The 27,263-nt window shown below is 36.3% G+C and overlaps 1 protein-coding gene across 49 annotated transcripts in view; it reads left to right on the top strand.

Moving 5' to 3' along the window:
- The window catches only part of SORBS2 (sorbin and SH3 domain containing 2), a 204,973-nt gene that overhangs the window by 104,185 nt on the left and 73,525 nt on the right, over positions 1–27,263 (top strand). For 15 of the 49 annotated variants that reach the window (XM_067022594.1, XM_067022592.1, XM_059049328.2 and 12 more), the window contains exons 1-6: positions 5,623–5,672; positions 10,473–10,565; positions 15,199–15,225; positions 15,754–15,809; positions 16,594–17,235; positions 25,595–25,630. In XM_067022594.1, coding sequence (XP_066878695.1) covers positions 5,663–5,672; positions 10,473–10,565; positions 15,199–15,225; positions 15,754–15,809; positions 16,594–17,235; positions 25,595–25,630 — 864 coding nt within the window. In that variant the 5' untranslated portion in view covers positions 5,623–5,662. Of the gene's footprint in view, positions 1–5,622; positions 5,673–10,472; positions 10,566–15,198; positions 15,226–15,753; positions 15,810–16,593; positions 17,236–25,594; positions 25,631–27,263 lie in introns of those variants that run through there. The other 34 variants (XM_067022601.1, XM_067022625.1, XM_067022600.1 and 31 more) reach the window with 9 other exon arrangements.

The raw sequence follows: 27,263 nt of genomic DNA, 5'->3' as shown, positions 1-27,263 counted from the left end.
TTAAAATTATTCCATGGAAAACCTTTTGGGCTCCAATCTTAAACTCCTCACCTTAGCAGAGCTAAAATGTAGTCCTATAGTTGTATAGCTGGCCTTGGTGCTTAAAATCAAGTATACGGAAACAAAATGACTAACACAGAATTCTTGGTCAAAATTGAGCAGGGAATTTGCCTCTGCTTCTCTTCAGAATGGGATGCCTCATAATCAAAAGATTTCAAGCAGAATTACAAGATTATGGGCACGAAGTCATGTTGGTGCCCATGAATGAACAATCAAACATCTTAGGATCCTCATTCAAAACTTAAATTACCCAACCTGTTGTCATACGCACGTTGGAAATAAAGCCAACTCTGATCCATTAAAAAAAAAAAAAAAAAAGAGAGAGAGATCTGATCACCGAAATTCAAGCAAAATTAAAAGACCATGGCCACCAAATCATGTCTTATCCATGCACGGACAACCAGCACAATCTACTGCCAATGCATATTGGGAAAGAACCCTACTCTGACCTATGAGAAAAACAAATCCATTGCTATACACAAATCGGATACATATAATGTTGACTTTTATATAAAAACTTCAGCAAGAACTGAACTTAAGTAAATACATCTCTGTTCCACCTGTTGAATATCATTTTGATACTCTGATGTACAGATAGTTTGTGCTCTGTGGATTATCTGCTGAGGTTCAAGGTAGTCTGCGTTTTATGGTCAGTTTTCATAGTCTTGGACGCGGTTCAATCCCAATTTAAGAGAATACTTGAAATACTGTCTCTCCTGGTAGCATGCAAACACTCCAGGAATTTGATGCTTTCCAGAATAATCTGTGCTTGTTATGTAAGTACAATCAAAGACACTTTTTCAGAACAGAACAAAAGAGATTAGATTCGCTTTAGTTCAAACTGTCTAAAGAGAGTTCTCAGTTGTGGACTTGTTAATGGCTTTAGTACAAATAATGGAAATAGAATCATGCATTTTTATTAGTCACCCAAGAAGCCTTCGGTTTCGGGTTCTTCTGCAGAGCTCAGTCACTGTGGCTTTTCTTTTAAAACTTGGAAAATGTCTTGCCTGATTAGGAAGTTAGTCATTTCACATTTTGACATCTAAAACAATGCGAAGTTAAAAAACCTCACGTGTTACATTTATAAGTAACAGGATACATCACTTTAAAGATGAAAAGCTCAAGGATTTGTGGCGCCTTTCTTTGTTCCCGTTAATCCTATTTTACTTTTTTCAGTGTCAGATATTTTGTAAATATCGGCATTTGAATTCAAACAACAAATGCTGATTATTAGTTCCCTAACTTGGTATAAAAACATTATTAGAGTAGCAGGTTTTGTGTTCTGAGAGTTAACTTTCCTTCTGTTTGATGTTTCCTTTATCAGTCAGTATTGTTCCAGCTCAAACACTGTCTTTGTCATTCAGTTTTAAAACTTAAAACAGTTTTAAACATCAAGTGTTTTGAAAAGGAGTGATAAATAGAATTTGGGAAATGTCTTTACAGTCCTCATTTTTCTACAGACTTGTTTATTCCTTCTTGTTTTAGCAGTTGCCTCAGCCGTGGTCACAGACATCCCCTGAGGCTTTGCTTTTCCATTTATTTTGTCCATTTAAGGTTAATGTATTAGGAGTTTTGCTACTGAGACATTAAAATAAATACATCTGATGGAGTTTTCTCAAGGCTCCTGCACTGACTACTGCCTTCTTCCCTGACTTCATTGGCATCCCTTCAATCCAGGCGGTATTAAGGCTACCAAGTAGGCTACATTAGGTATTAAGGCTACATACTTAGCTATGTACCACGTTTATTTTTGTATTCTGAAAAAGAAAAGAGAAATGTGCCTCTTTATTTATACCAGCTGAAAAATAAGAGATAAAACTCATCATAATAAAGTTTCCTTCATTCACTATTTAAAGTCAATTGGCCTGTGAAATTTTACTGTAAAATTCAGTGTAACATTGTGGTAATTCTCTCAGTCCTAGATGTGGCAACCGTACACATTACTCCTGCCCTGCTTCTCCTACACTTGCCGCAGTGTCCTTCTGGGGTGGATGGGCAAGAATGTGACACTAAACACAATCAGGTGATACCAAAACACCGCATAATGAGGATGTCATCTGTGTTGTTTTCAGTTTATAGCTCTCAAATATAAATTGGGATGAACATCAGTACTGTGATTTTATCCATTCCATATGCTCATTGTTTTAGTATTTATTGAGTACCGGGTATTAGTAATTCAATCTAGGTGTGAAAAAGATAAAATCCTTCTCTTCTTGGTTCATAGATACATCTCATATCATTTATGTGTATGTTTTTCCATGCTATTTTATTTCCCCATTTCTCCCCCTACCCTGGGGTAGAAGGTATCATTATAATTAGCTGGTGTTCACATTTAAAAATTTTTGTAGGTTTAAATAACTTTTTCCCAGTTTATTGAGATATAATTGACACACAGCACTTGTATAAGTTTAAGGTAAACAGCATAATGATTTGACTTACATACGTTGTGAAAGGATGACCACAATAAGTTAGTGAACATCCATCATCTCATATAGATACAAAATTAAAGAAACAGAAAATAATATATTTTTCAATATGATGAGAAATCTTAGGATTTTCTCTCAACAGCTTTCATATATAACATAAAGCAGTGTTAATTATATTTATCATGTTGTACATTCCATCCCTAGTACTTATTTATCTTATAACTGGAAGTTTGTACTTTCTGACTTCCTTCACCCAATTCCCCCTCCCCCTACTCCCTGCCTCTGGCAACCACAAATCGGATCTCTTTGTCTATGAGTGTGTTTGCGCATTTGTTCGTTTTTGAGGTGTAGTTGACCTACAACACTATGTCAGTTTCTGTTACACAACATAGTGATTCAATATCTCTACACATTTCAAAATGATCATGACATTAAGTCTAGTTACCATCTGTCACCATACAAAGATATTCCATAATTATTAAGTATATTCCCCACACTGTACATTTCCTACCTGTGACGTCTTTACTTTGCAGCTTGGAAGTCTGTACCTCTGAATCTCCCGCACCTGTTTCTCTCTCCCCCCCACCCCCTCCTCTTTGGCAGCCACCTGTTTGTTCTCTGTATCTGTGATTGTTGCTGTTTTGCTATGTTTGTTCATTTGTTTTGGTTTTTTAAATTATTTAAAAAAAATTTTTTTTTTGGCCATGTCGCACAGCTTGTAGCATCTTAGTTCCCTGACCAGAGACTGAACCCACACCCTTGGCAGTGAAAGTGCGGAGTCCTAACCATGGACCACCGGGGAATTCCCTGTGTGTTTTTTAGATTCCACATATAAGTGAAATCATACAGTATTTGTGTCTCTCTGCCTGACTTACTTCACTTATACCCTCTAGTTCCACCCACGTTGTCACAAATAGCAAGATTTCATTCGTTTTTTATGGCTGAGTAATATTCCATTGTACATATATACCACATCTTCTTTATCCATTAATGTATGGATGGGTGCCTGGTTGGCTTCCATATCTTGGCTATTGTAAATAATGCTGCAACGAACATAGGAGTGTGTATATCTTTACTAATTAGTGCTTTTGTTTTCTTTGGATAAATACCCAGGAGTGGAATTGCTGGATCTTATGGTAGTCCTATTTTTAATTTTCTGAGGAATCTCCATACTCTTTTCCATAGTGGCTGCAACAATATACATTCTCACCAATAGTGCAGGAGGGTATACTCTTTTCTCCACATCCTTGCCAGCACTTGTTATTTGTTGTCTTTTTGAAAATAATTATTCTGACAGGTGTGAGGTGATATCTCATTGTGGTTTTGATTTGCATTTGCCTGATGATTAGTGATGTTGAGCATCTTTTCACGTGCCTGTTGGCCATCTGTATGTCTTCTTTGGAAAAGTGCCTATTCAAATCCTCTGCTTGTTCTTAATTGGGTTGTTTGATTTTTTTGATGTTAAGTTGTATGAATTCTTTGTATATTTTGGATATTAACCCCTTATCAGATAAACTGTTTGCAAATATCTTCTCCCATTTGGTAGGCGGTCTTTATGTTTTGTTGACAGTTTCCTTTGCTGTGCAAAAGCTTTTTAGTTTGATGTAGTCCCATTTGTTTATTTTTGCTTTTGTTTCCCTTGCCTGGGGAGACATATACAAAAAAAATATTACGAAGGCCAGTGTCAAAGAGCATACTGCCTCTACTTTCTTCTAGAAGTTTTATGGTTTCAGGTCTTACATTTAAGTCTTTAATGCATTTTGAATTTGTTGTGCATGGTATGAGCAAGTAGTCCAGTTTGATTCTTTTGATGTAGCTGTCCAGTGTTCCCAATCGGATACTTTAATTTTATTATTAGAATTTCACATTAGTAATAAATAGAAACAGGCTTTCTATAAGAGGTGAACTTCGATGGCCATGTTGAAAGAAAATGATGAATGATGACTAGAGCGGAACATATGAGGACCGGAGAAATGGTCAGAAAAGAGGACAGGGCCAGAACCCTGACAGGCAAACACAAGAAAGCCAGGAGGCTCATTTGGTGCTCTTTTTAGAGAATGAAGAAAAACTTATTTACTGAAGGTCTTTCTTGACAGGTCATGACAGATGATTTCATTTCAACCCTATCCCTACTCATCCATGAGGTATAGATAAAACTTTTTTTAACTATCGGATGTTAGAGTGCTAACACACATGGAAACTGAATGTGTGGTACAAGGGAAGTTCACGTTCATTAACAACAGGCCCTACTCAGGAGCCAAGGCAAAGTAGCCAGGGTTAAACACCTTTCAGAGAGCTCTTCCTCTTAAAAGAACTGCTTCCTGAAGAGCCTATCCTTTCTCTTTGGTTGTAGGGTATGGATAAATAAGAAACTCTAAAAATGGGCTAAGAGAATATGCCAGGGAAAGAACTAAGTCATCTCACACATCAAGAAATAATACAAATATTTAAAAAATTTTTTCTACAACAAGCACCATTTTCCTAACCATTTCTAATGAATTAATCTCAACTGTTATACAGTAAACACTTCAATGGGAAAAACCACCATATCTGATACCGAAACAGAAGTGATTTTTGTAGTACTCATTTATTTCTTGCATCTTTGTAAAACTATATGAATCTTATCTTCTTTGACTATTTGCTCAACATACATATTAAATACATTAAACATTCCCTGGTAGTAAACTAACTCTATAACAAATTGAATATAATAAATTGAATAATGTAAGATAATGATTTCAAAGTACCAGAGTGCTTATTAAAATTCTGGAAGAGGACGCTTAACAACCAGTGATCCTTTCTGGCTTAGAGAACAAAAACTGTTATTATAAATGTTTATGAAAGCAATTTAATTTTTAACAATGAAAACCCCACTCCATTTTCATCCATTAATGGTCACCATTAAACAAAAACATAAGTTTATGTTTAGGATAATAAGACCAAAAATAATTGAAGTTTAACTTGAATAGAATTATAAATTCTGGCCACCTTATTAAACTCTAATTTAAATAAGACTAATGATCATGTGATATTAACTCACAGGTACACCAAAACAGAACAAAAACAAAAACACTCTTTCATGATATTTTGTTCCCCATGCTAGTGAACAAATTAATACATCATTTTTTTTCTACAGGAAAACTGAAGACTTTAATAACAAACCCTCCAAGGTCAAAATGAACACAGGTATGCTGTCTCTGTTAGTTTGAAACTCTTCAGCCTTGTTCTCTAAATATCATCTTGGCCCTAAATCATTAGTTTAGCACTCTACTGATCCTAAATGTGATACTGAGTTTCTTAGATAGTCTAAATTCATTACTTGATTTCTGTGTTTTTGTGTTTTAATCTTATAGCTATCAAAAGTAGACTTTTCCGTTTTGCTGTCTATTCTTACTTCCTTTGTCTGTAATCATATCATGACATTAACTCCTGTAAACCCTAGGAAGAGGTAGCATGCCATTCAATGCATACATTTGAAATCTCTCACTTAAAATAGGTTAAATTCATAGGAAAGTTGCTCTAGTAGAAAATATTTAAATTCCCCGTTCCGTAAACATTTCATGTTGACAGAGACCGAGATAAGAGTGCCAAAGCTTCACAGGAAATCAGCTTAATTAATCCACAGACACAATACACTTAAAGTCTTAAGCATTACATTTTTTGATGTGGGGACAGTATCTCCAAATAGCTTAATAACAGGGATGCTCTGAACTCTTGTGCTGTATACAGATTAACTGTAAAAATGTTTGTGATACTTGCTTGATACATATGATTTTTTTCCATAATATAAGCATTTTAGCTTATATTTTCACCTTCCTCTCCCCCTGAAATTTTTATATTCAGTGTTGAATAATTCTGGAAAACAACTGTCTCACTGAAATTTTGTAACTTGTATTTAGAAAATAGCACTTCCTATCCACAAGTGATCACTGGAAAGTTGTTTTAGTGCTGTCACTACACAGCAAAGGAGAAAGGATAGTGGAAGACATTTTTCTCAGGTCAAGCTGGTTGCCTTTTTGCTGTCTCTTGTTATCAAAATGCCTCATCAAGGGAGGATTAACAACCACTGGTGAAAACCAATATCTAATCCCTAGATCAAGTGTAGAGACATGCGCTTTTGAACATGATTCTGTGGCTGCCCCTTAGCAGAAACCTGCCCTAACCGACTTCAGAGAATTCGAGGTCTGTTGGCCCCTGAAGATGCAGTCAGCCCATAGGTGTGTAGAGCACCAGGCAAGATGAGGATATTGGAAACAGTCGAAATATACAAGGAAGGCTTAGAAATCAAGAGAAATTATAACCCTGGAAATGAACCAAGAAAAGTCATTTGGACAACTGGAGATGACAGAATTATATATGGGAAATGAAAGCAAAATATTATTAGGCAAAAGTGATTGAAGAAAGCAAATTGAATAGAGGGCCCACAGCTGAGCTATGGTAAGTCATACTATGAAACTGCAAAATCACTCCAGCAGGATGTGCACAGGAGGAAGTTATATTTACTTATTGTTCTACAGCATTTTCCTGCAGACCTAAGTTGAACATAACTTCCCAATATCCCTCATTTTGTGGAGTCTGATTTTCCTATTTATTATAACCCTATTATGACAGAGGTATAATATGTGATTATACTAAATATGCCATATTCATTACAATGCATTTAGTAATTAACCTTCCCATTCATAGAATTCAGTCCATAATAACAAAGTAGGCAAATAGCAATTTGTAAATTTGTTTAGTTCTCTAGGGTACTTGAGCCAAGTTACTGTTACAGCAGCATGAATATAACCCTCTAAACATCCTCTCATTAAAAGGAATAAGCTGGGCTTTATATGGAATGCTATATGGAATGCTTTATATGGAATGCTAATGCATAGATATTTTGATTATATGAGTGAATTTATACATCTATGTATGCATGTAAAATATGATATTCAAACATACGCATACATAATTAATTAGAAGGGACTGGAACCCTTTGTTTAAAATGTTAAAATACTATAATGTTGCTATAAAAACATACCACTTTTGAAAATATATAAAATAATACTGTAGGAAGTTGAAAAAAGCATTGTCACTGTATCTCAAAATGAAGTAGAAATTAGTTCCTAAATATCCAATAAATAAAATGGGTCTTCATTACTTAAATACCTATCAATTATTAAAGGGATATATTACTATTTCAATGTTCAGTCACTAATGTTTAAAAAAATATATTCTTATAAAGCAGCTCTTTGTTTTTAGTCAAGTACATAATAAATGAGCCAAGGGAATTGTGATACATTTTTCATACTAAAGTATCTAAATAATGTATAAAAATATACAAAACAGCATGTTTTGTATATTTGTACTCTTGGAATTTTCGGTCCACTATTTTCTAAGGAAAATCTTAGCTATGGAGGAAAGAGAGTAAGACATCAAATGATTCACTGTGTGTGGTTCACTGCTGTGAGTGTTTTCCAGCAGTAGAAACAGCTACTGAGGGTCTTGCCACCGCCTGGAAGAGTGTGCAGCTCATGAACGAGTGCGAAGGTAACGGTAGCATTAGGATTCTTTGGGATGACCTAAGTATGTAAGACAGCACCCTCATTTTGTGATCTTAAAGCTATCTTCAATAAATAGCAGAACGTATCGACACAATAAGTAGAAACAGAATATAATAGATTTCTCTGTTCCAGCAATTTCACAAATGCCTCAACTTTTCAAATTAAGCTCTTTATTAACCTGTTAATAAAGACAAATTCTCCAGTCGTTTTATCTAGTTCTTAGAGTTACCTAGAATACAGAAATTATTTAACCCAGAGGTTCCCACACTTTCTTGGTTTACGGTGCCAAGATAGTTCAGTAATTTTCCACCACACTCTCAAGCCAAAAGAAGTACCTAACAGTTGTATTTATTAAGTAGTTAGGTGCAAACGACTTAGTAAGTACTCATGTTCTATCAACTCGGAAGCAATCTGAAAAGAGAATATACTTCAACTGAAAAGTAATCATTTAATCTCATTCTTTATAACCACAGTTACTTGTTATTGGGATGTCTGTGCGTATCGGATGCTACAAAACTTCTCAGACTTGGAATTAGATTGTACGTCACCACTCGCAGTTACTGGTCCAGGTTACTTTCACAGGGCACTTGCTTTCCATCACAGCAATCACCAAAAACGCAGCTTTACAAAGATGTGGCATCATTTACAGGAAGATAACAAGACCTCTCCTGTTGAAACTGGGAACTACCTCAGGACAGTGGTGTATGCAGTCTGTCTGATACGTGTCACTGTGTTTTCCTCAAAAATGTGAACTGTATCCCCAAACCCTTGTGAATTCACTGAGGTGGGCGCTCAACACAGAGTTTTGGAAACCAAAGGTTTAACCAGTGACCTTGGGTCTCCTCATTCTGAAATTTTCCCTTTGCATCTCTGCTTGTTTTCAGATGTTCAAACTTAAAAGAACTAGAAAATTAAATCTCTTAGAGAGCTTTCCATTTACACTTTCACCACCCTGGACTACTTAACCCTTGTAGACATTGATAGCTGCTATATACTGCATATTCAATTATATTACCTCCATTTTATCAGAAACACTCATCCCTCATAGCTATTTTCAGTTTGCAGAGATTGCTAACATCCTATCGGTGCCCCTCCTGAAGATACATTTTGTTGTATGTGTCTACCATTTATGTCCTTCTGTATTTGGTCTTTGATTTGTTTGATTTACTTTCGTATGTTGTTTCAAGTCATTTTTCTGTTTTAATTATTATATGCATTACGAAATTGTTATTTTAAGCATATATCAATATTTAAGAAATTATATTTTGACATGAGAATCATTCTATCAATTTTAAGGTCTGCTGACCTTACTACTTGTGATTTTACCAACAATTAGTCCAAATCATATTTCCAAGCACTCTTAAATTCTCTCACATCTAATAAGCAAAATGGATACACTCCTTAAGAAATAAAGAAAAATAATATATAAGACTAGCATGCAGCAATATATAATAATTATGTTTAATATTGGTGGTTAAAGAATTTATCTTCTCGTTACAACTTTCAAAAAGAATTAAATTTAAGTTGTTTTGGTTGCAGGGGAATGAGCAAAACTATTTATTGCACATTCCAAATAAAAAGGAATGTGGGAATGGAATTGGAATCTGTTCGTAAATAGAACATTAACCTTCCAATTTTAGAAGTCTTGTTATGCTAAACTTCTCAAATCATATTAAAATAGCTGATGAATTTTCACTTATTTTGCTTCATGTTGTGGTTTGAATAAGTGAAAATATATAGATCATATACATATTTTTCAAAAGTACAAAAACTAATTTTTAAAAACATGGTCATTTCAGTACTGTATATATCAACATTGTTTTTTATTTCAATTAGGCAAATTATTTCCATAACTAATAATAACCATGTGAAGACACAGTATTGCTATAACACCATTTGTTTTTCTTTATGAATCTTACGTATCAAATATATTATACCTATAACAGCTAACAACTTTTACTTCAAGAGGTTCTTCAAGCTGTTTGCAGGAATCGTAATAGCTAGAATACAGTAAAACCTATATGATGGATACAAAAGTATGTTATACCATAGCTCTTAATCCTGAAATACAGGTTATTCATAACTCTAAAAGCTAGTTACACTGCTTGTAAATTTAATAGTTGTATTTAAATGGTATAAACAAAGTTGAATTCTATAGCTGTGTGTTATTTAAAGAAAACCCATAAAATGTTAAGTATAAAATCTGATTTTTTAATTAAATCATTGGCATCTATTTCTAAGACAGACCCCTGGCTTTTTCTTCTGTTTTGTTTTGTTTTAGTTTGGGGTGGGTGTAAATTCTGCAGATGTATTCCATGGTTACTAGTTCTGACTGTTCATCTTTCTCATGGATGTCTGCCACATTTCACTGAAAATGCATGATACTGCATGTGCTTTATCCTTTGCTGTGGCCTCTGCTATATCATTTTTTTGCTTCCAGATAGCGGTGGGTGTGCTCGCAAACGTGCTGCCATGTCTGTTACATTAACATCTGTGAAGAGAGTTCAAAGTTCTCCAAACCTATTGGCTGCAGGTATAATATCACTAACTCACAGAATGTCATACTTGAATGCCTTTCTCTGACCTTTCTTTCTTTCCAGAATTATCCTGTTTGGATGATAAAAGGGGCTCTAAATACCTTTCTAATGCCCCACAAGTTCTTATTTTTCTTGTCTCAAGAATAGCTCCTATCCCTTATGACTGTTTTGCTCTAAAAATAAAAAAGCCAAAGGAAACTGACATCTTGTAGAAAACATTTTAAAAATCTAATTAAAAACAATAGTCACTTGCCAAAAATGTGTTAAGTAAATGCAAGTGTTAATAACTATTGAAGTTTTTGTATTGCATGAACTAAAGGAACATAATATTTAATTAAGATAACTCACAGGTGCTTTTGTTGTTTTTTTATATAAAAATTGTTGGGGGGTGGGGACACAGAGGGTCAGGAAGTGGGATTTGCAGGAAACTGAATCTTTATTAATTTGCTTCTATACCAAAGGTTGCAAGTATAATGATAGAATATTAGTTTTGAAAGAGACTTTAAACCTTCCTTTAATCCAATAAGCAGAGAACCTTCTAATATATATTTTTAAACATCTTGGTCCAATTAAGACTAACACGCACCCACAAGTATAAATATACTCTAGAAAGTAACTGGGCGTGTGATATTTCAGCATCCACTAAAGTGAGTCTCTTTATAATAAATAATCTCTCATGACTTCCACCCTGGCCTCTCTAGACCCCGAAATACACCCATATGTTTTGGTGACTGGTTAGTTGGTTGGTTGGTTTGATTGTTGGTTGGTTAGTTGAGGGTTCCTTGGTTTGTTTTTTTTTTTAATGATATTCATGGCTTTTGGAGCAGAAGTGGGAAAGGGATGAAGAGTGTTAAATAATTCTAATTCTCACGGTGCATATTAGTGTCTTTTACACACATACATTTAGTCGTTAATTAAATAGTCAGGATGTCCTTAGCTTTAAAGCCACTTGATCCTAAACTGCCCAGCTTCGTTGAGGAAAAAACAAGCTTCCACGTGGAGAATCCCACTGCTGCCCACCACCTCCAATCCATAAACAGATTTCAATGTCTAAGTTTAAATATGAACCCAGGTGGTTCCATAATATATTACATTTTTAAAAACAATTTAAAATGCATTGCAATGTATGGAGTATGACCTCACTTTGGTTTGAAAAAAATTTCTCTTTATATATGTATTTGTACATGTTTGTTCATGTGTAAGTGAGCATGAAAAATGTTAGAAAAACTACAAATGTATTTACATTGGACACCTGAGGGAAATGAGAATGAAGAGAAATAAGAAAGTAAATAAAGTCCAGGGACATCAGGTAGTTGGAATGTGTATACCATGAATATCACCGACATTTCAACCAAGTAAAATTCTAGCCCAAGCTACTCAGATGTGGACCATTAAGGCACATGCTAGGGAACATGGCAATGCTTCAAAAACGCGATACTGCTGTTATTTATAAAAGTAACCACAGAAGGAATACTATTAGGTTTGAACTAGAGACTGCCATTTTGGAGAGTCAAAGCTAGAAGATTAGTAATTTCATATCATTCAACTTAATATATTTAATACTTCAGAATCAAAATATTAGAAAATGTTAAATACTTTGGGAATATAAAATAATCTTCAGTAATAAAAGTTAGTAGTCGCTCTGGACCATTTTAAATTTCGTATCACTCCTATTATATCAAACAGGAGTAAGAGTTCTAGAGAATGAGGTCCCCTCAATTTTGGATTTAATTGTTAACAATAGATCTCTTTTGTATTAATTAGACATGTAAGGTATGAGCCCCTTTTCAAAGAAGTTTTAATTACATTTTGAAGAAAGAAATCAGCCTCTTTGTATGCCCACTCACATTATACGGTAGCCTTCATAATAAGAACTTATTTGACAGTCTTTGTGAATCAAAGGGAGATGAATAAATATTTAGTGCTTTACATATTGTTAACATAGAACAGCCTTTAAGCAGAGGCTGTTAGACCACCTCCGCAAAAGATTCTAACCTTCCCAGTCTCTCCTCCCAGATCGGAGGGTCAATATGAGCTAGCAATCATCAGCTATCTGTCCACTAAATCAGTCTGTCTTTCTCTTTTGCCTTTACAAGAAGTAGAGTCCCAATGGACAACTCATGTATTGGAATGATAAAGTCGCAAAGGACCTCTAAGGACGTCAAGTCCAATGCCCGACACCAAGCCAGGAATGCCTTGACAACTCCTCTGACAGGTGTCCCCTACCTTCTGCCAGGACACAGGGAGTGCTCATTGTAAGAGTGAACAGCAGTTATAGTTCTTAGTTCTCGAAGACTCTATTGATGTTCACATGCAGAACAGCCAGGGAACAATAAATCTGTCCCATTTCCTCATTCTTAAATTTTCAAAGAAGCAATGACTACCCACTAAAGAATACTAGAAATTAAAGGCTCTGATCCCTAGAATTCTAGTTCTGTTGTTTTCACAAGTGAATGGTCATGAATAGTGTTCATGATATTGATCAAAACCATTTTCTCCATGGATTTGCCAAGTCATTTATTGGCCCAACCCTTAAAAAACAACTTTATTCTCTTTACCTAACATGGAGCTAGGATTTTAATCATTAATGTAAGTTTCATTAAAATATGGTTTTGTCCTGAAGTTTTGATCCATGGCCACTTTTATCCTTTCTCCTTTCTCATAATTCTACGCATTTGTGTCTAGTGTAAAGCAGGGCTTTTCCGTAGAGCTCACCATTATTAATATCTCATATTTCCTGTAGCATAGGTACAGTTTCATTTGGAGATACCTGGGCCTGGTAAGAGGGGAAGTGATAGACCCTAGCTGAGCCTAGAGTGACTATCCTCTGATTCTTGCACCTAATGTTTATCCCACGGAAGGTTCCATAACCTCCAATATGGTGACCAGTAAGAAGAAACAAAACTGGCCCTCTACAAACTGTCAATGACAGGAAGTTTATTTCAAGTGTCCTTCAAGTCAGCTCAATATAGCCTCCTCTTCCTCACCAAGTCTACACCTCTCACACCTCCAAGCATCTGGCTTCTATCACATCTACCCGCAGCACGTACCCTTGTTTATAAGCTCAGTTTTATCAAACCAAGAGTAAAATTAACTCCCTATTCTCAAGCAAATAATTACACTATAAGTAATAATAATAATTATTAATGCTGCTTCTCTTTTCATTGCCACTTCCCCGAATCCCAAAACTTGTTCCTTGTCCACAAACAGTATGTGGCACCCAGGTGGTTATTCAATCGCTCTCCTTGGGTGCCCCAAAGCAGCCCTCTGATCGCTCTGTATTGCTACACTGTGTTTGCTTTCTTTATAGACCGTCCTCATCATCATTTAAGTGCTTGAGAATTTCAATCATTTCTGCTTCTATCAAATTCCAGAAGTAAAGTCTAATAAATATTTCATGTATAACTTTTCAAAGTTATTTTTACTTCATGGTACCCATTTTATTACTCTGATTTTGAGTTCATTGGAGATAAGGCCATACTAAATTAGCAACTATCATAAAGAATGAAGATTTATTAGTCTCCTCTAACTCAGCTAAGCTGGAGTCATTCTAATGTACTCTGTACCAATTCACACTTATTTTTCTTCTTTTGATTTGGGAAGAATCTACTATAAATATTTTATCTAAAAATCAAAGTCTTGTATTCCTCAACTAATTTTTATCATTCCAAATTTATGTATTTAGATTTCAAAATAACTATTCCTTAAGCATTAGAAAGAAAACAGAGAGTCCTTTTTACATGCAACTTTCATGTTCTATTAGGCATTGAAATAACAGCAATTAATAATGGTTTCAGGGAACATGCAGAAGGAATCTAGGACCTGGACAGAAGGTTAGGCTGAATGACCCCTAAGATCCTTTCCAAAATTAAGGCTTTATGATTCTAGGTGAAGTTAGCCATGTGTTATAATAGAGCCAAGCAACATAAATTGATTACCTAAAATTGTTCATAAGTTATAGGAGATTCTTGAAAGTATAATTCCAATAAAACTGAGAGTAAATATGTCATTGAGCCACTTCCCAACTGCATTATCAAAAGCAATTTATTAGTACTGAAATGCTTACTGCAAGACAATGGAATATCTTGTAACAGCTCTTTCAGAATTGAATATAAAATGACTCAAATAGCAATAAGAAGAAAATTCAAAGTCTAGAGAATTAGTTGAAAATATCACATAATACGGTAGGGTATTTATACTTTCTTAAGGTAAAAAACCCCACAAACTACAAAAAATCGATGGCATTGAAAGCTAAGGATCTGGTGGTTTGATTCACTGCTGGGAGAAGCAGTCATTGTTTACAAACCATTTGATCCTTTAATTTGATATTTAGAAATTCATCCAGCTTAAGAAATAATAAGATAAAATTGAATGGCTACAATATTACTGAGGGAAAAATCAGTGTTTGATATATATGTTAATTATATATTATAGATATTTAATGAATTACATTCTAATTGGAGTAAAAATAAATGCACAAACTTCCATTAGTTTATTTGATGTACCCAGAGTTTTAGAACTGAGATAATGTTTGCCAAAAAATACATGTAGCTCTTGGCCAAATGATCTTTACACAACTGTTCGTTTCTTTTACCGGAGTATTAATTTCAACATTTCTTTTTCTTTTAGGGCGTGATTCTCAGTCACCGGACTCAGGTACAAAAAAAAACTGTTCTGAATAACCACTACATTTGTTGTGAATTTTAAAAAAAACATATTTATAGCCACATTGTTAATCCTACCGTAAACTTAAACTGCATATACATTTATGCATATTAAACTTTTAAGAAAGAAAGAAGAAAACTTCTATTTGGGAAATAAAAAATAAATTCTATTTAAAAAATGTTAAAAGTGAATGTAGGGCTTCCCTGGTGGCGCAGTGGTTGAGAGTCCGCCTGCCGATGCAGGGGATACGGGTTCGTGCCCCGGTCCGGGAGGATCCCACATGCCGCAGAGCGGCTGGGCCCGTGAGCCATGGCCGCTGAGGCTGCGCGTCCGGAGCCTGTGCTCTGCAGCAGGAGAGGCCACAGCAGTGACAGGCCCACGTACCGCAAAAAAAAAAAAAAAAGTGAATGTAGATATTTTTGTATCCGATTTGCTTTCCCTTAATAAAAGCTTGGAGATGTTACAATGATCGAAATCAAGAGACACTGAATGGAGATGCTACATATTCCTCTCTTGCAGCAAAAGGTTTTAGAAGCGTTCGACCAAATCTACAAGAAAAAAAATCACCAACTCAGGTAATCTTGCACACTGTTGTCTACTGTGTTATTTTAAAGCACAGCTATTAGGCCACTGCTCTAGAGCCTCTTTTCTACTAACATGCATATTTTGATATGTTTCATTTTTGATATGGTTTTGTATTCGTATTGACTTGTATTTACAACATGGAAGACAAGTCTTAAGTTCAAAACAGGTTTCTGAATATTTTTCCTAATTCAGCTGATAAAAGCAGGTCAGTTTCTGACATAATTTTTAGGAATTTTCTAATTCTTAAAAAACTGTCAGCTGATGATTTGGATTTCAAAGTTATGAGGTCAGCAATATATTATTTACTCAATAAATACGAGTTATACAACTGCTTATTATATTAACTAAAGAAACTCTGGTTTGGAGATATTAGTAAAATTGTGTTACAGGCATGAAAAGTGTTACCAAAACAATGTGAGTAAATACTATATATATATATATATATACCTCAAGGTCTAAAAATATGCCAAGAGAACATATGTTCACTTTTAACCTAATTTCCCAGAATGTAGATAGAGACAAACTTTATAATGTATTCTCTATAAAACTATTTTCCTCCAGAGGGCAACTATTGGTAATAAATTAAAACGCATTCTAAACAAAAGGAAAATGATCATTCAATGTGGCCATCAAAATGTATAGCATAATAAGAAGGTATCACGTTGCTTTACTTTCTTTAAGGGTAGAGTTAACACTGGTTTAATGATTAACTTTGACTTTGTTTCTGTTTTTCCTTCAACATTATTTCTTTCTCTGGATGTTTTGATAATCCAGGCACCCCTTCCACCACCCAGAAAAGAGAGCTTCTGTAGCTCCTTGATAACCAGTCACACAAAGGGTGACATTTTAGACCAATTAGTAACTAACACACAAATTCCCTCCTGTACAGAGTTCTTTACTAACAAAACACCTCTTCAGGGAACTATGTATTCTAATGATGAGTCCAGCCAGACAATTGTATATTCTGAAGAATCTAACACAACTGTGTCGTATACACAAAAAATCACTAATCCACTACCACCACCTTCCAGCACAGGTCCCCCACCAAAAGCTGACATGAGTACCCCATTTCTACAAGAGGACTACACGCAAGATTCTCAGACTCGGAGAATCTCTACATTGAAACTAATCCATAACCAGGATCCAGGAAGTAGCATCCTCTTTAATCCTCCACAGTTTTCCAAATCTGTTGAAGTACCATCATTTCGCAAAAGGCCTTGCTCACCACCCCCTAACCCAGTGCCTGAGATACACACAGCATCTCTTTCCATTCAGATAGCTCCGCTTTCAGGACACGATCCTGAAAGCCACAAACAGCCACCTGAGCTTTCTCCAGAGACTGCAAAGATACCTCTTCAGCCAGAGAGACAAAAACCTGCAGTTGCTGCGGCCTCTCAGTCCTCAGACTGCCAAGTGGTACCTTTCACTTTCCAATCTCTTCTTAGAGCATTCTGTAGAGACCCTAACTCCTTTGGTTTGGGCTTCTTATATAATCCAATGCTTTGTTAGTTTGCAATCAGGAAAGGAGAAAGAAACCATCTTCCTATTTAAAACCCTACTAAATTCATCGATAAGTTTCTAGGTATTTTTTAATTTAAAAAATATCTACACTAAAAAAATATGTATCGCCAGAAGTAATGTTTTAACAGTTTCTTCCTTCTAGGTATTTATTAGAAATCACTGATGATTGGTTATCACTGAAGACTGAAAAGTACTTTTAAGTTTCAAAGAAATATTTTTCATGCCAGACCTTTGAGTACCTAGATCTTACTTTATTTACATGTGTAAAATCTCTTAAAATAATTATCCATTGTAATTCACTTTGGCAAGAAACATTCATCTTAGTTCCACCAGAGTTTATTTTCTTGTAGTTCAATATTCATTTTCATTGAAACTTGATCAATTTCTACCTTTTTAAGTTTACAGTTCCAGAAAGTATATTAATCAATCTTTAGTACTCAGACTATTAAGAAGTAAATCTTTATTTGCTTATATGTAAAATTCTCCCATAGTGTCATTCTGCTGATATTTATTAATCTAGTGAGAAGAGAAATGTGTTTTTCTTCTTGGCTTTTCCACAAAATGATGTAATGTTAAGAGCATAAGCTTTAATGATAAACTGTAGATTTCAATCCAAGCTCTATCACTGGCTATGTGATGAGACAACCATCCTAACTACTCTGTGGGTCTGAACAAAGAAATGAGAATATGAATTAATCCTTAATTCTTAGGTTGTGATAAGAGTAGGGAGAGAGTAGAGGTAAATTACTTAGGACAGAGCAAGCCCTGCGTAAATGGTAGCCATTTATAAAGATACACTAGCAACTGCAACAGTAGTGGGAGTCTAGAAAACACTCATACCTGAGTAAATAATTTGTATAATACTATTTCCTGTAGCTGTGCTATTAAAGATCATTCAAGACATATCCTTGAAGAGATATATTTTTAAGCTTCATAGAAAATCTTCAACAGGCATCTGACCGACACCAAAATCCTCTCCCCCCTGCCACACCCGTAAAGCAGAAACCTTAAGCTTAGATGATTAAAAAGACAAGTGGGTATTTCTATACCTCTACTAAAACATTTCCTTCATCAGCTAATCATGATATGCAAAATTCGTTCATTAGAGTAAATTCTTTGAATAAAGGTAGTATTTTCTAAAAGCCCTTATGAAATAATAACAATAGCAGCTAACAAATACTAGGAGTTTACTATATGCAGATGCTGTTCCAACTTATTCACATTTATTAATAACTTCCACAGTCCCCTGAGGTAGGGAGCAAAGTCAAGCTGAGACACCACAGACAGGGCTGGGCTAGTGTCCGACAGCAGACTTGCTTGTGTCCCAGGACGTGTCCCTGGAAGCAGGTGTAGGAGCAATTCGAGCAAATGCTACCACGTTCACAGCTCAGTTCACTCCTCTGACATAGTCTGGTTCTTCTAAATCATTTTAGTATGTTTGGAAACTTAAGTTGATAACTTTCTTCCCCATGGCTTTGTCACCGTCCAGGCTGACCGGAGACAGTTGGTTTCATTACACAGTCCTCAGGGAATCAGCATGAGCCACGAGTTAAGATTTGAGATGCTGTCACTTTTATTCATTCAACAAATATTTATTGGGCATGCGTCGTCTGTTCTAGTCACAGAGCTGCATTTGAAACCATTGATGATGAAAGTCTTGTCAGGGGTAGAGGGGTCAAATATTAATAAAAACTTAGATAAGTAGATGACTACATACCTTAGAAGGAGATTATGTAAATAAACTGAGCAGGTTGTGGGGACCAGAGCCCATGTTAGATAGGATAGTCAAAGAGTCTTCATGCAGCAGATAGAACAGCTCTGAAGGGGAAAGAACTTTCCAGTCAGAGGGAATATCTAGTGTAAAGGCTTTAAGGCTGAAGCACTCTGGGGCTGCTCAAGAACCAGCAAGGGAGTCATAGGGAAGGAGAGGAATTATGTGAGGCGTAGGTAAGAGGAAGTCAAGTCAGGGGTAACAGAGGCCAGAGGCCAGATGCTCCTAGAAGCCATTGCAAGGATTTCAACTTTTACTCTCCATATAAATGGGAGTCATTGGGGGATTTTAAGGCTATGGCTGTCATCACTTGACTTATATCCTAACAGAATCATTCTGGCAGCTCAGTGGAGAACAAACTATAGTAGGGCAAGAAGGAGAGTCGGTGAGCCAGGTAGGTAGGCGGCTATGGCAACAACTTAAGTGAAAAATGGTGGTGGCTCCAAGCAGGGTGGAAACAGTGGAGGTGGTGAGAAATAGAATTCTGAATGTATTTTGAAAATAGAGCAAATTGGACTTCCTGACAGACTGCATGTTGGAGGTAAGGGAAAGAGAAGAGTCAAGACTGACTTCAAAGTTTTGCATCTTTGCAACGGGGAAAAATGGCATTTGCCACCTTTGTCCACTGAGACTGGATAACCGTGAGTAGAGCAAGTCTGTGGAAAGATCAGAGGTTCCATTTGGGACATGGTAAGTTTGAGGTGTCTATGAGACATCCACATGGAGAGGTCCACCATGTAGTTGGATATATGAGTCTGGAATTCAGGTGAAAGGTCCAGGTTGGAAATCTAAGCCATCGGCTTATAGATGGTTTTGCAGCCATGAGACTGAATGAGATGACCAGAGCATGACTACAGAGCAAAGAGGAGGCCCAAGGACTGAGCCCAAGGGCATGCCAACAGTAAGAGGAGGAATCAGCTAAGGAGATTCAAGGGAGGAGCAAATCCAGGAAAGTGAGGAAAGTATATCGAGGAGAGACGGTTAACTGCATAAATGCTGCTGACAGTACATGAGTAAGATGAGGTCTGCTAACCTACCACTGACCAGAAGTGGGGAGGGGAATTTTCTTGTGAGTTTAAGAGAGACTGGGAGGAGAACAATTGGACAATCAGCTCCTTCAGGGGTTATTAATGTAAGACCTTTCATCTAGTTATTCCCCTTCCCTGAGCCTCACTTCCTTCATCTATAAAATGGGGATAATAATAGCATTCATCTCACACTATTGCTGTGGGGTTTGAATAAGACACTGCCTGCTACATAATAATCCCTCACTATGGAGTAACTGTTGTTATTTTAAAATAATATCCTTTTTCCAAACTATGCACCTGATTGGGAAAAGGAAATATATTATTTTCAACAGTACGTTTTTTGAATGGGTGGATAAAAGTTCGTTTCATCCAACCAACAGGTGGTCCCGAGGTGACAGTGTATATAGTCTTTTATAACACTTTCTCAAAAGGTGGCATAAAACTGTTGCAGTTCTGAGTTCTTTTAATTGTGTCAGAATAGTTAACATGAGATCTACCCACTTAGCACATTTTAAAGTGTACAACAGAGTCCCGTTAACTGTGGACGTGATGTTGTACAACAGATCTCTAGAATGTAATCACGTCATCTTCTTGCATAACTGAAACTCCACCTATGAACAGCAAATCCCATCTGCCCATCTCCCCCACCCATGGCAACCACCTTTCCACTCTCTGCTTCTATGAGCTTGACTACTTTAGAGCCCTCATATATGTGGAATCATGCCGTATTGCTTCGTCTGTGACTGGCTTATTTCACTTAGGATAATGCCCTCAAAGTTCATCCGTGGTGTCTCATATGACAGATCTTCCTTCTTTTTCTAAGGCTGAATAATCTTCCACTGTCTGTATATACCACATTTTCTTTATCCATTCATCCACTGATCGGTGTCTAGACATGTTTGCACATCTTGCCTATTGTGATGTACTTTACTTTCGTCTCACTTTCCACCTAATGGCCTTTCACGGCGGTGACCTTGTCGTTTTAAATACGTACATTCCACATTCTTGCAAGAAGTCTCAGTAAATGCCAAGAGCTGTCAGCTACACATCATGAATTAGCCAAATATATGCTCTATTATAAAGAATTAGCCTCCCAAGAAATTAGCAGTCCCAAGAAAAAAAATGCTCTACACTGAGAGGTGAAAAGGAAACTTTAGTGTTCTGGAAGTTTCATTTAAATACTTTTGCTGTTTTCATTAAAGTCTGACCATTAGTGTAAGAAGAAAACTGCAGCCTACCATTAGGAATTTTAATTCTCTCTGTATCTGATAATACAACATATTGTTTTATAAGCTGAGTATGTTTTAATTTACCTCCTATAAATTTATATGCAGAGAGAACACAAAATGACGTATGTTACCCTCTGTCACTGTGTGAACAGACATCCTGTTGCTAAAAATGTCACATTGCTCTCAGTGTCAGATAAGTGAATGTCTAAACCAGAAGCTTTGAAAGACAGCAAAATCTACACCCCAGACATTTTCTCTGGCATTTGTTAGTGTTGTGCCCTTTGCTTCAGGAGGATAAACTTGGCCCTTCTATTATGAAATAATGTCATCAAGCATTTGCCAAAGCCTCACTTTCACAGCTCCTCCTGTACATATGCTGGGGACTCAGAGGGGACTTTGTCTCAGTGTCATGTAGACAAAGGAGAAAACTCATCTCTTTTGCTCCATGGGCTAAGACCTCTGGTAAAAAGGGTTTTTATTCTGAGGCTACAGGGCAGTTTTGTATCATGAAATGCAGGCAGTCAAGCCAGGTCTTAGGGGGCCTGGTGAATGACCAGTTAGCTCTTCTCTTTGTCCATCTTAGAGGCCACCCAGTTCCCGTCTCGCCTCCCTGCACGTCGGCCACATTCTCTTAGCTTCTGCCCTCTCATCTCTCCAAGTTGCCTGTGGATTCCCATGACATTCCCCGGCTCTGATTATGTGTGAACTTGCACCTGGGACTGTAGGGTACACGACTACCTGACTGTGGCATTCAGTATCATTTAATTCCAACTCCCTGGAAAGAGGCAGTGGCTCGTTGGCCCACTTTAGTTCAGTTATTCCCCCTCCTAGACAATAAAATGGGTTCGCCTGGTACACACACGGCAGTCCCTGAGGAGGGACTTCCTCCTCATCCCCTCAGGAGGGCTGTGAGAGAGGAGGGTGATTATCACAGAAGGAGATGGGGTGGGGTGTAAAAGCAAACTTTTTTTTTTCAGAGAAAGTCTTAAATTGTTTCTTGTAAAGGTACCATGGAAATTGTAAATCTTAACAGTGATAGGGATAATTATAGAATAAAACCCATTTTAAGTAGCCCATCACAAGGCTTCAGCAATTTTCATTATTTTGTCATTTGTTTTCTACTGTCAACTTCAATTATCCTGGTAGTAGTTTAAAGCCAATATAAGGTATGATATCCTTAGGTCTGTAGAAATTTTAGTACCTCTATCTAATGGGTAAAGAGAAAAAAAATAATGAAAATACCATGATGACACCTAATAAGATACAAATAATTTCTTAATATAAAGATTGATTTTTATATTAACTCTCTCCTAGATATTTTTTTCAAGTAAATTACTATCAGCTCTATTGAAAAGTAGAGAACAAAACCTGTCACATCCTTTCACTTGATATTTGAGACATATTTCATATGTTTCTTGAGAAATGAGGCCTAGAAGTTCAACCACTAAAGACATTCAAGAGGGAAGTGTTAAGATCCCAGACTACAGTGCCATGTCAAGCCAATTAGAGTCTGAGACAGAAAGAAAAATATTTCCCCCATATACGTATGTTTTTATGTATGTATGTCACTTTTTTCTAGGACATTTCAGCAGTTTAAAAAATACTGAAAAGTTGAAAAGTAAGTGTATCAAAACTGAACACTATTTTAAGTTTAAATATTTTATTTTGACCAAAACAGAATTTATTACAATTTTAACTTCATCTTAAATTAGTTAAAAATTGTTTAAGATCATCGTTGGCCAAGGGAAATTTGTCCGGAATGGCTACTGTCTCAACTGAAAATGAGATCAGGAAAAAACAGATTTTGAAAATATTATTGTTTTATTATAATATTATTGCTTCCATTAAAAATCCAGGATACAAATTTTTCCTTTTTCCTCAGTCTTAAATATGACCTGGCATGGCACTGTTCATTATTTAAATTTTTGATATTTTGTTCAGTTTGGATTTTTTTTGTATTGACTTTGATTTTTTCATAAGATTGCATTAAAATAGTGTTTATCTCCATGACTGAGTTTTCGTCACTCCGTTAAAATTTGCACCCAAGATAAGTGCCTTGCTCACCTCACCCTCAGCCTGGCCTTGCCAGACTCTGTTCCCTTTCTCTGTACCCCAAGCTCCACTCCAAGCCCATATCCAGCTATATTTCCCTTCCACCTCCAGATTCTACATTTACTGAGCCCAAAAACATACGGCCTAAGGGTTTATGACTATAGATATCCTTTGTTTGGTTGTTACTGAGTTAATTTTTAATTTGGCTTCCTTGGGGCAACATGCCCTTTGCCTTCTACCAGTTTCCATCATTCCCTCTTTTTTTTTTTTTTTTTTAACATCTTTATTGGAGTATAATTGCTTTACAATGGTGGGTTAGCTTCTGCTTTATAACAAAGTGAATCAGTTATACATGTACATATATCCCCATATCCCCTCCCTCTTGCATCTACCTCCCTCCCACTCTCCCTATCCCACCCCTCTAGGTGGTCACAAAGCACCGAGCTGATCTCCCTGTGCTATGCGGCTGCTTCCCACTAGCTAGCTATTTTATGTTTGGTAGTGTATATATGTCCATGCCTCTCTCTCACTTCGTCCCAGCTTACCCTTCCCCCTCCCTGTATTGGGACAGCATTAAAGATGCAGATGTAGAGAATGGACCATCATTCCCTCTTATCTAACCCCTAGCGTGATTCGCACATTCTGGATACATTCCTGGCCCAGGGTCAGCACCTGAGTTTGCAATGCCCACATATGAGTATAAAAGTATCACATTTAAAATGTGTGTCTTTAAACAACAACAAGAAAAGCTCACTAGATAAGAATAGAATAGAAAAATCTGTCTTTTTATCCAGGGTTGGAGTTTCTTAACCTGTTAGATTAAAGATGTGCTTTCAAGTATACATGAACCCCTAAAGTTGATACACATTTTATGCATACATGAATTTGTGCAGTTTTCCTAAGAGAAGGATCAGTAGCTCTCAGATTTTTAAGGTATGTGTGGCCAAGAGACCTTTTTATATAATGGATTTTTTAAACTCTCCAGTTAAAATTTTGAGGACAAAAATTAATTGTAACTTTTTATGAGATCAACAGTCTGCATGACATCAACTGTTAGGAAGATGATGGCTGGCCAAGAATCACTTAAATCTTTACGAGGCAAGATTTTTAAGTTTCTACAGTTCTCTTTAATACATTCTCCATCCTTGTATTAATATCCTATAATACTTTGGCTATCTATGCTACAACTGGCCCCATACTGAACACTCAAAAAAACCTTTATTTTGCAGGTGGGGGTGAGGAGTAAGAAAAAAAATTTGCTTCAGAGTTTCATTCACTCATGTTGAGTGAATTCACTTATGATCATATTTGCCCTGTGTGGTCAGCTATCGTGAAGGTGAAAATGGATAGCTATGACATCTTTAATGGGCCATCCACTCTCTTCCTTTTATAGACCACCCCTCCGCCATGTTTAGCCTTGGAGGTATTAAACCTTTTCTTTCTCCTTCAGTTTCTTTCTCCTTTACCTAAGATTTTAAGCCAACAGTAGTTCTAACCAGCTAGGGTATACTCTAACATCATCAGTGGCTGTTTTTTGTTTTTGTTTTCATTGCATTTTCACACAAAGTTACCACTATTTGCACCGCTAGGATATTTTAAAGTTCAATTCCTTTAGTATTTTATAGTGAAATTAAAATAGAGATTCAATGAATGGAAAGGAAACAAAATTTCCTTTCCATTTAGTTGTTTTTAATTTGATCAGTCTCTAGATCTGAACATCAGAAAAATATGAGGCAAACTGATTTATATTTGGGGGACATTTTCCAACAAGGAAGCAGTAGGGAGAAATCTGCTATAAGATTTTTCTGGTGAAGGGAAAACTAATTCTGCCAACCAATGAATGACTTGATATTAATTTGCTGTCACAAGTACAAAAACCAGAACTTTGGAGAAAATACAATTCCATTATTGCCAACACTCGTAAGCCCTCACCCAAAACTAAAGCTGTGTGAAAACTGGTCTTATTTCCAAAAAACATTTACTGGATTCCTTTTCTGCATGTTTTCATGCTTTTCCTCTACTGTGTGGTTGGCACCTAATTCTTCTGCATATATTTCCTTAGAGTGCTTGCAAATAAAACCGATGCTTTGCCTTCTCTGCCACATTGCAAAAAGAGATGTTTTTATTAATTGGATCATTTATATCTCTTCTCATTATTTTTTCCTCAAACTCAGCTCGGAATCCAGAACTTAACTGCCAATGTGCTGGAGGTAAATGCTTCACAAACACACAGACAAACCCCGCCAGAAGCCTCTTCTTCATGCCCTCCTTCTGTGGTACCTTTTAACCCAACCACTTTTTCACCAGATGGTGGCTCCAGCCCAGCATCACTTACCCTGCTACCACCTGCTGATTTGGGGCCTTCACACCTGCAAAGACCCCCAACGTTTTTGCATTGTTTTTATAAACCCCTTCTTCTTGCTCCTGCCTGCCTTATCCACAGCAACACCACAGGCTCTCTCACTGCAGACCTGCCAGGGTGAGCACTCCTCCTGCTCTCCCAGGGACTACTCCTCAGCCACCCCAGTCGAGCTGCAGACAGCTGACTCTGACAAACTGACTGTTCTGAAACACCTTCCCCAACCCTGGGTCAGCAGTCTGCCATGACAGGTGGCATCACTTTAACCACCCCTGCTATCATGCATATAATTACTCTTCTTTCCTATGCTCCATCATTTTTTAAACAGTTCTCCAAAGACCGAGAGGACCAATTTCTTGTCTGCCATCTGATTTTGCAGCTGAACATTTGTATTTGTGTAGAGGTTGATTCCATCTAAACCGATTCTGTACAATCTGTTATGGAAATACATTACATGCATCCTCATAAACCTATTTTGGGCTAAAAGGGTCAATTATATTCTCTTCATTCATTTTAGAGTCACTTATGTGTACACTGTTGCTCTAGCTAATGAGTTGTACAGTGATTTGCCTTAATAAGACATTTTCTCAGAAATTTAGATAGGTACACATATAATATGATGACGATTAGTAGAGAAAGTCTAAAATTTTAATCCAGTATTAAATTCTGGTAGATAACAGTTTACTTCAGAGATTCATATGAATGTGCCCTGTGTGAACAGTTCACATCTCCTTATTTGTCACATACATGATTACTCACTGTATGATTTAATTCTTCTTGCTCCCCTTTCATTAACAGCTACATCTTTTGAACCCATCTATCCAACAGGAGTGAATGATGTAAATAACCTTAATCTACATTGCAGAAACTTAGCCCTGTGATTTTGTTGGAATTATTTTCCCAAGACACACCAGTATAGAAATTTATGAATATTTATTGTTTTATATATCAATAATTTGTCTTCCATTTAGAGCAATATATAAATATTTCCCATACATATTTCATCTAAATATATCTACTTGAAAGCAGTCCCTAATAAATGATTTATAAATGCCTAAAGTGTTTCAAAATTTTATGGCACAGATTTTCTATTGCATATAAAGTATAGATAATAGCTTCAATTTGAAAGGCACATAACTTTAGGCAAAATAAAGGGAATTTTTTTCTAAAATTGATTTCATAATGAAGTTCTAAATATGCATTGTCATAGTGAAAATTTAGCTGTGCTACATAATTTTTATATTGCATCAAGGTCATATATCTGTGAATTTCATGCCTGGAGAAATATTATAAACTATATGTTTTTCAAGACATTGCAATTACCGAAGACAAAAGATACTTTTTAGTATCTTTACTAAATATTTAATAATACTTTAGATGAGCTTTAGTATTCATTCAACAGCTGGGTATAAAACTTTCCCCTGAAATGTTGCATTCAGAGACTAGCTACAGAAGGAACCTCCTTTTCCATGGCTAATACCTCC

This window comes from Kogia breviceps, chromosome 20 (assembly GCF_026419965.1).
Source record: "Kogia breviceps isolate mKogBre1 chromosome 20, mKogBre1 haplotype 1, whole genome shotgun sequence".
Taxonomy (NCBI): Eukaryota; Metazoa; Chordata; class Mammalia; order Artiodactyla; family Physeteridae; genus Kogia; species Kogia breviceps.
This window is presented reverse-complemented; position numbering and strand designations above follow the sequence as displayed.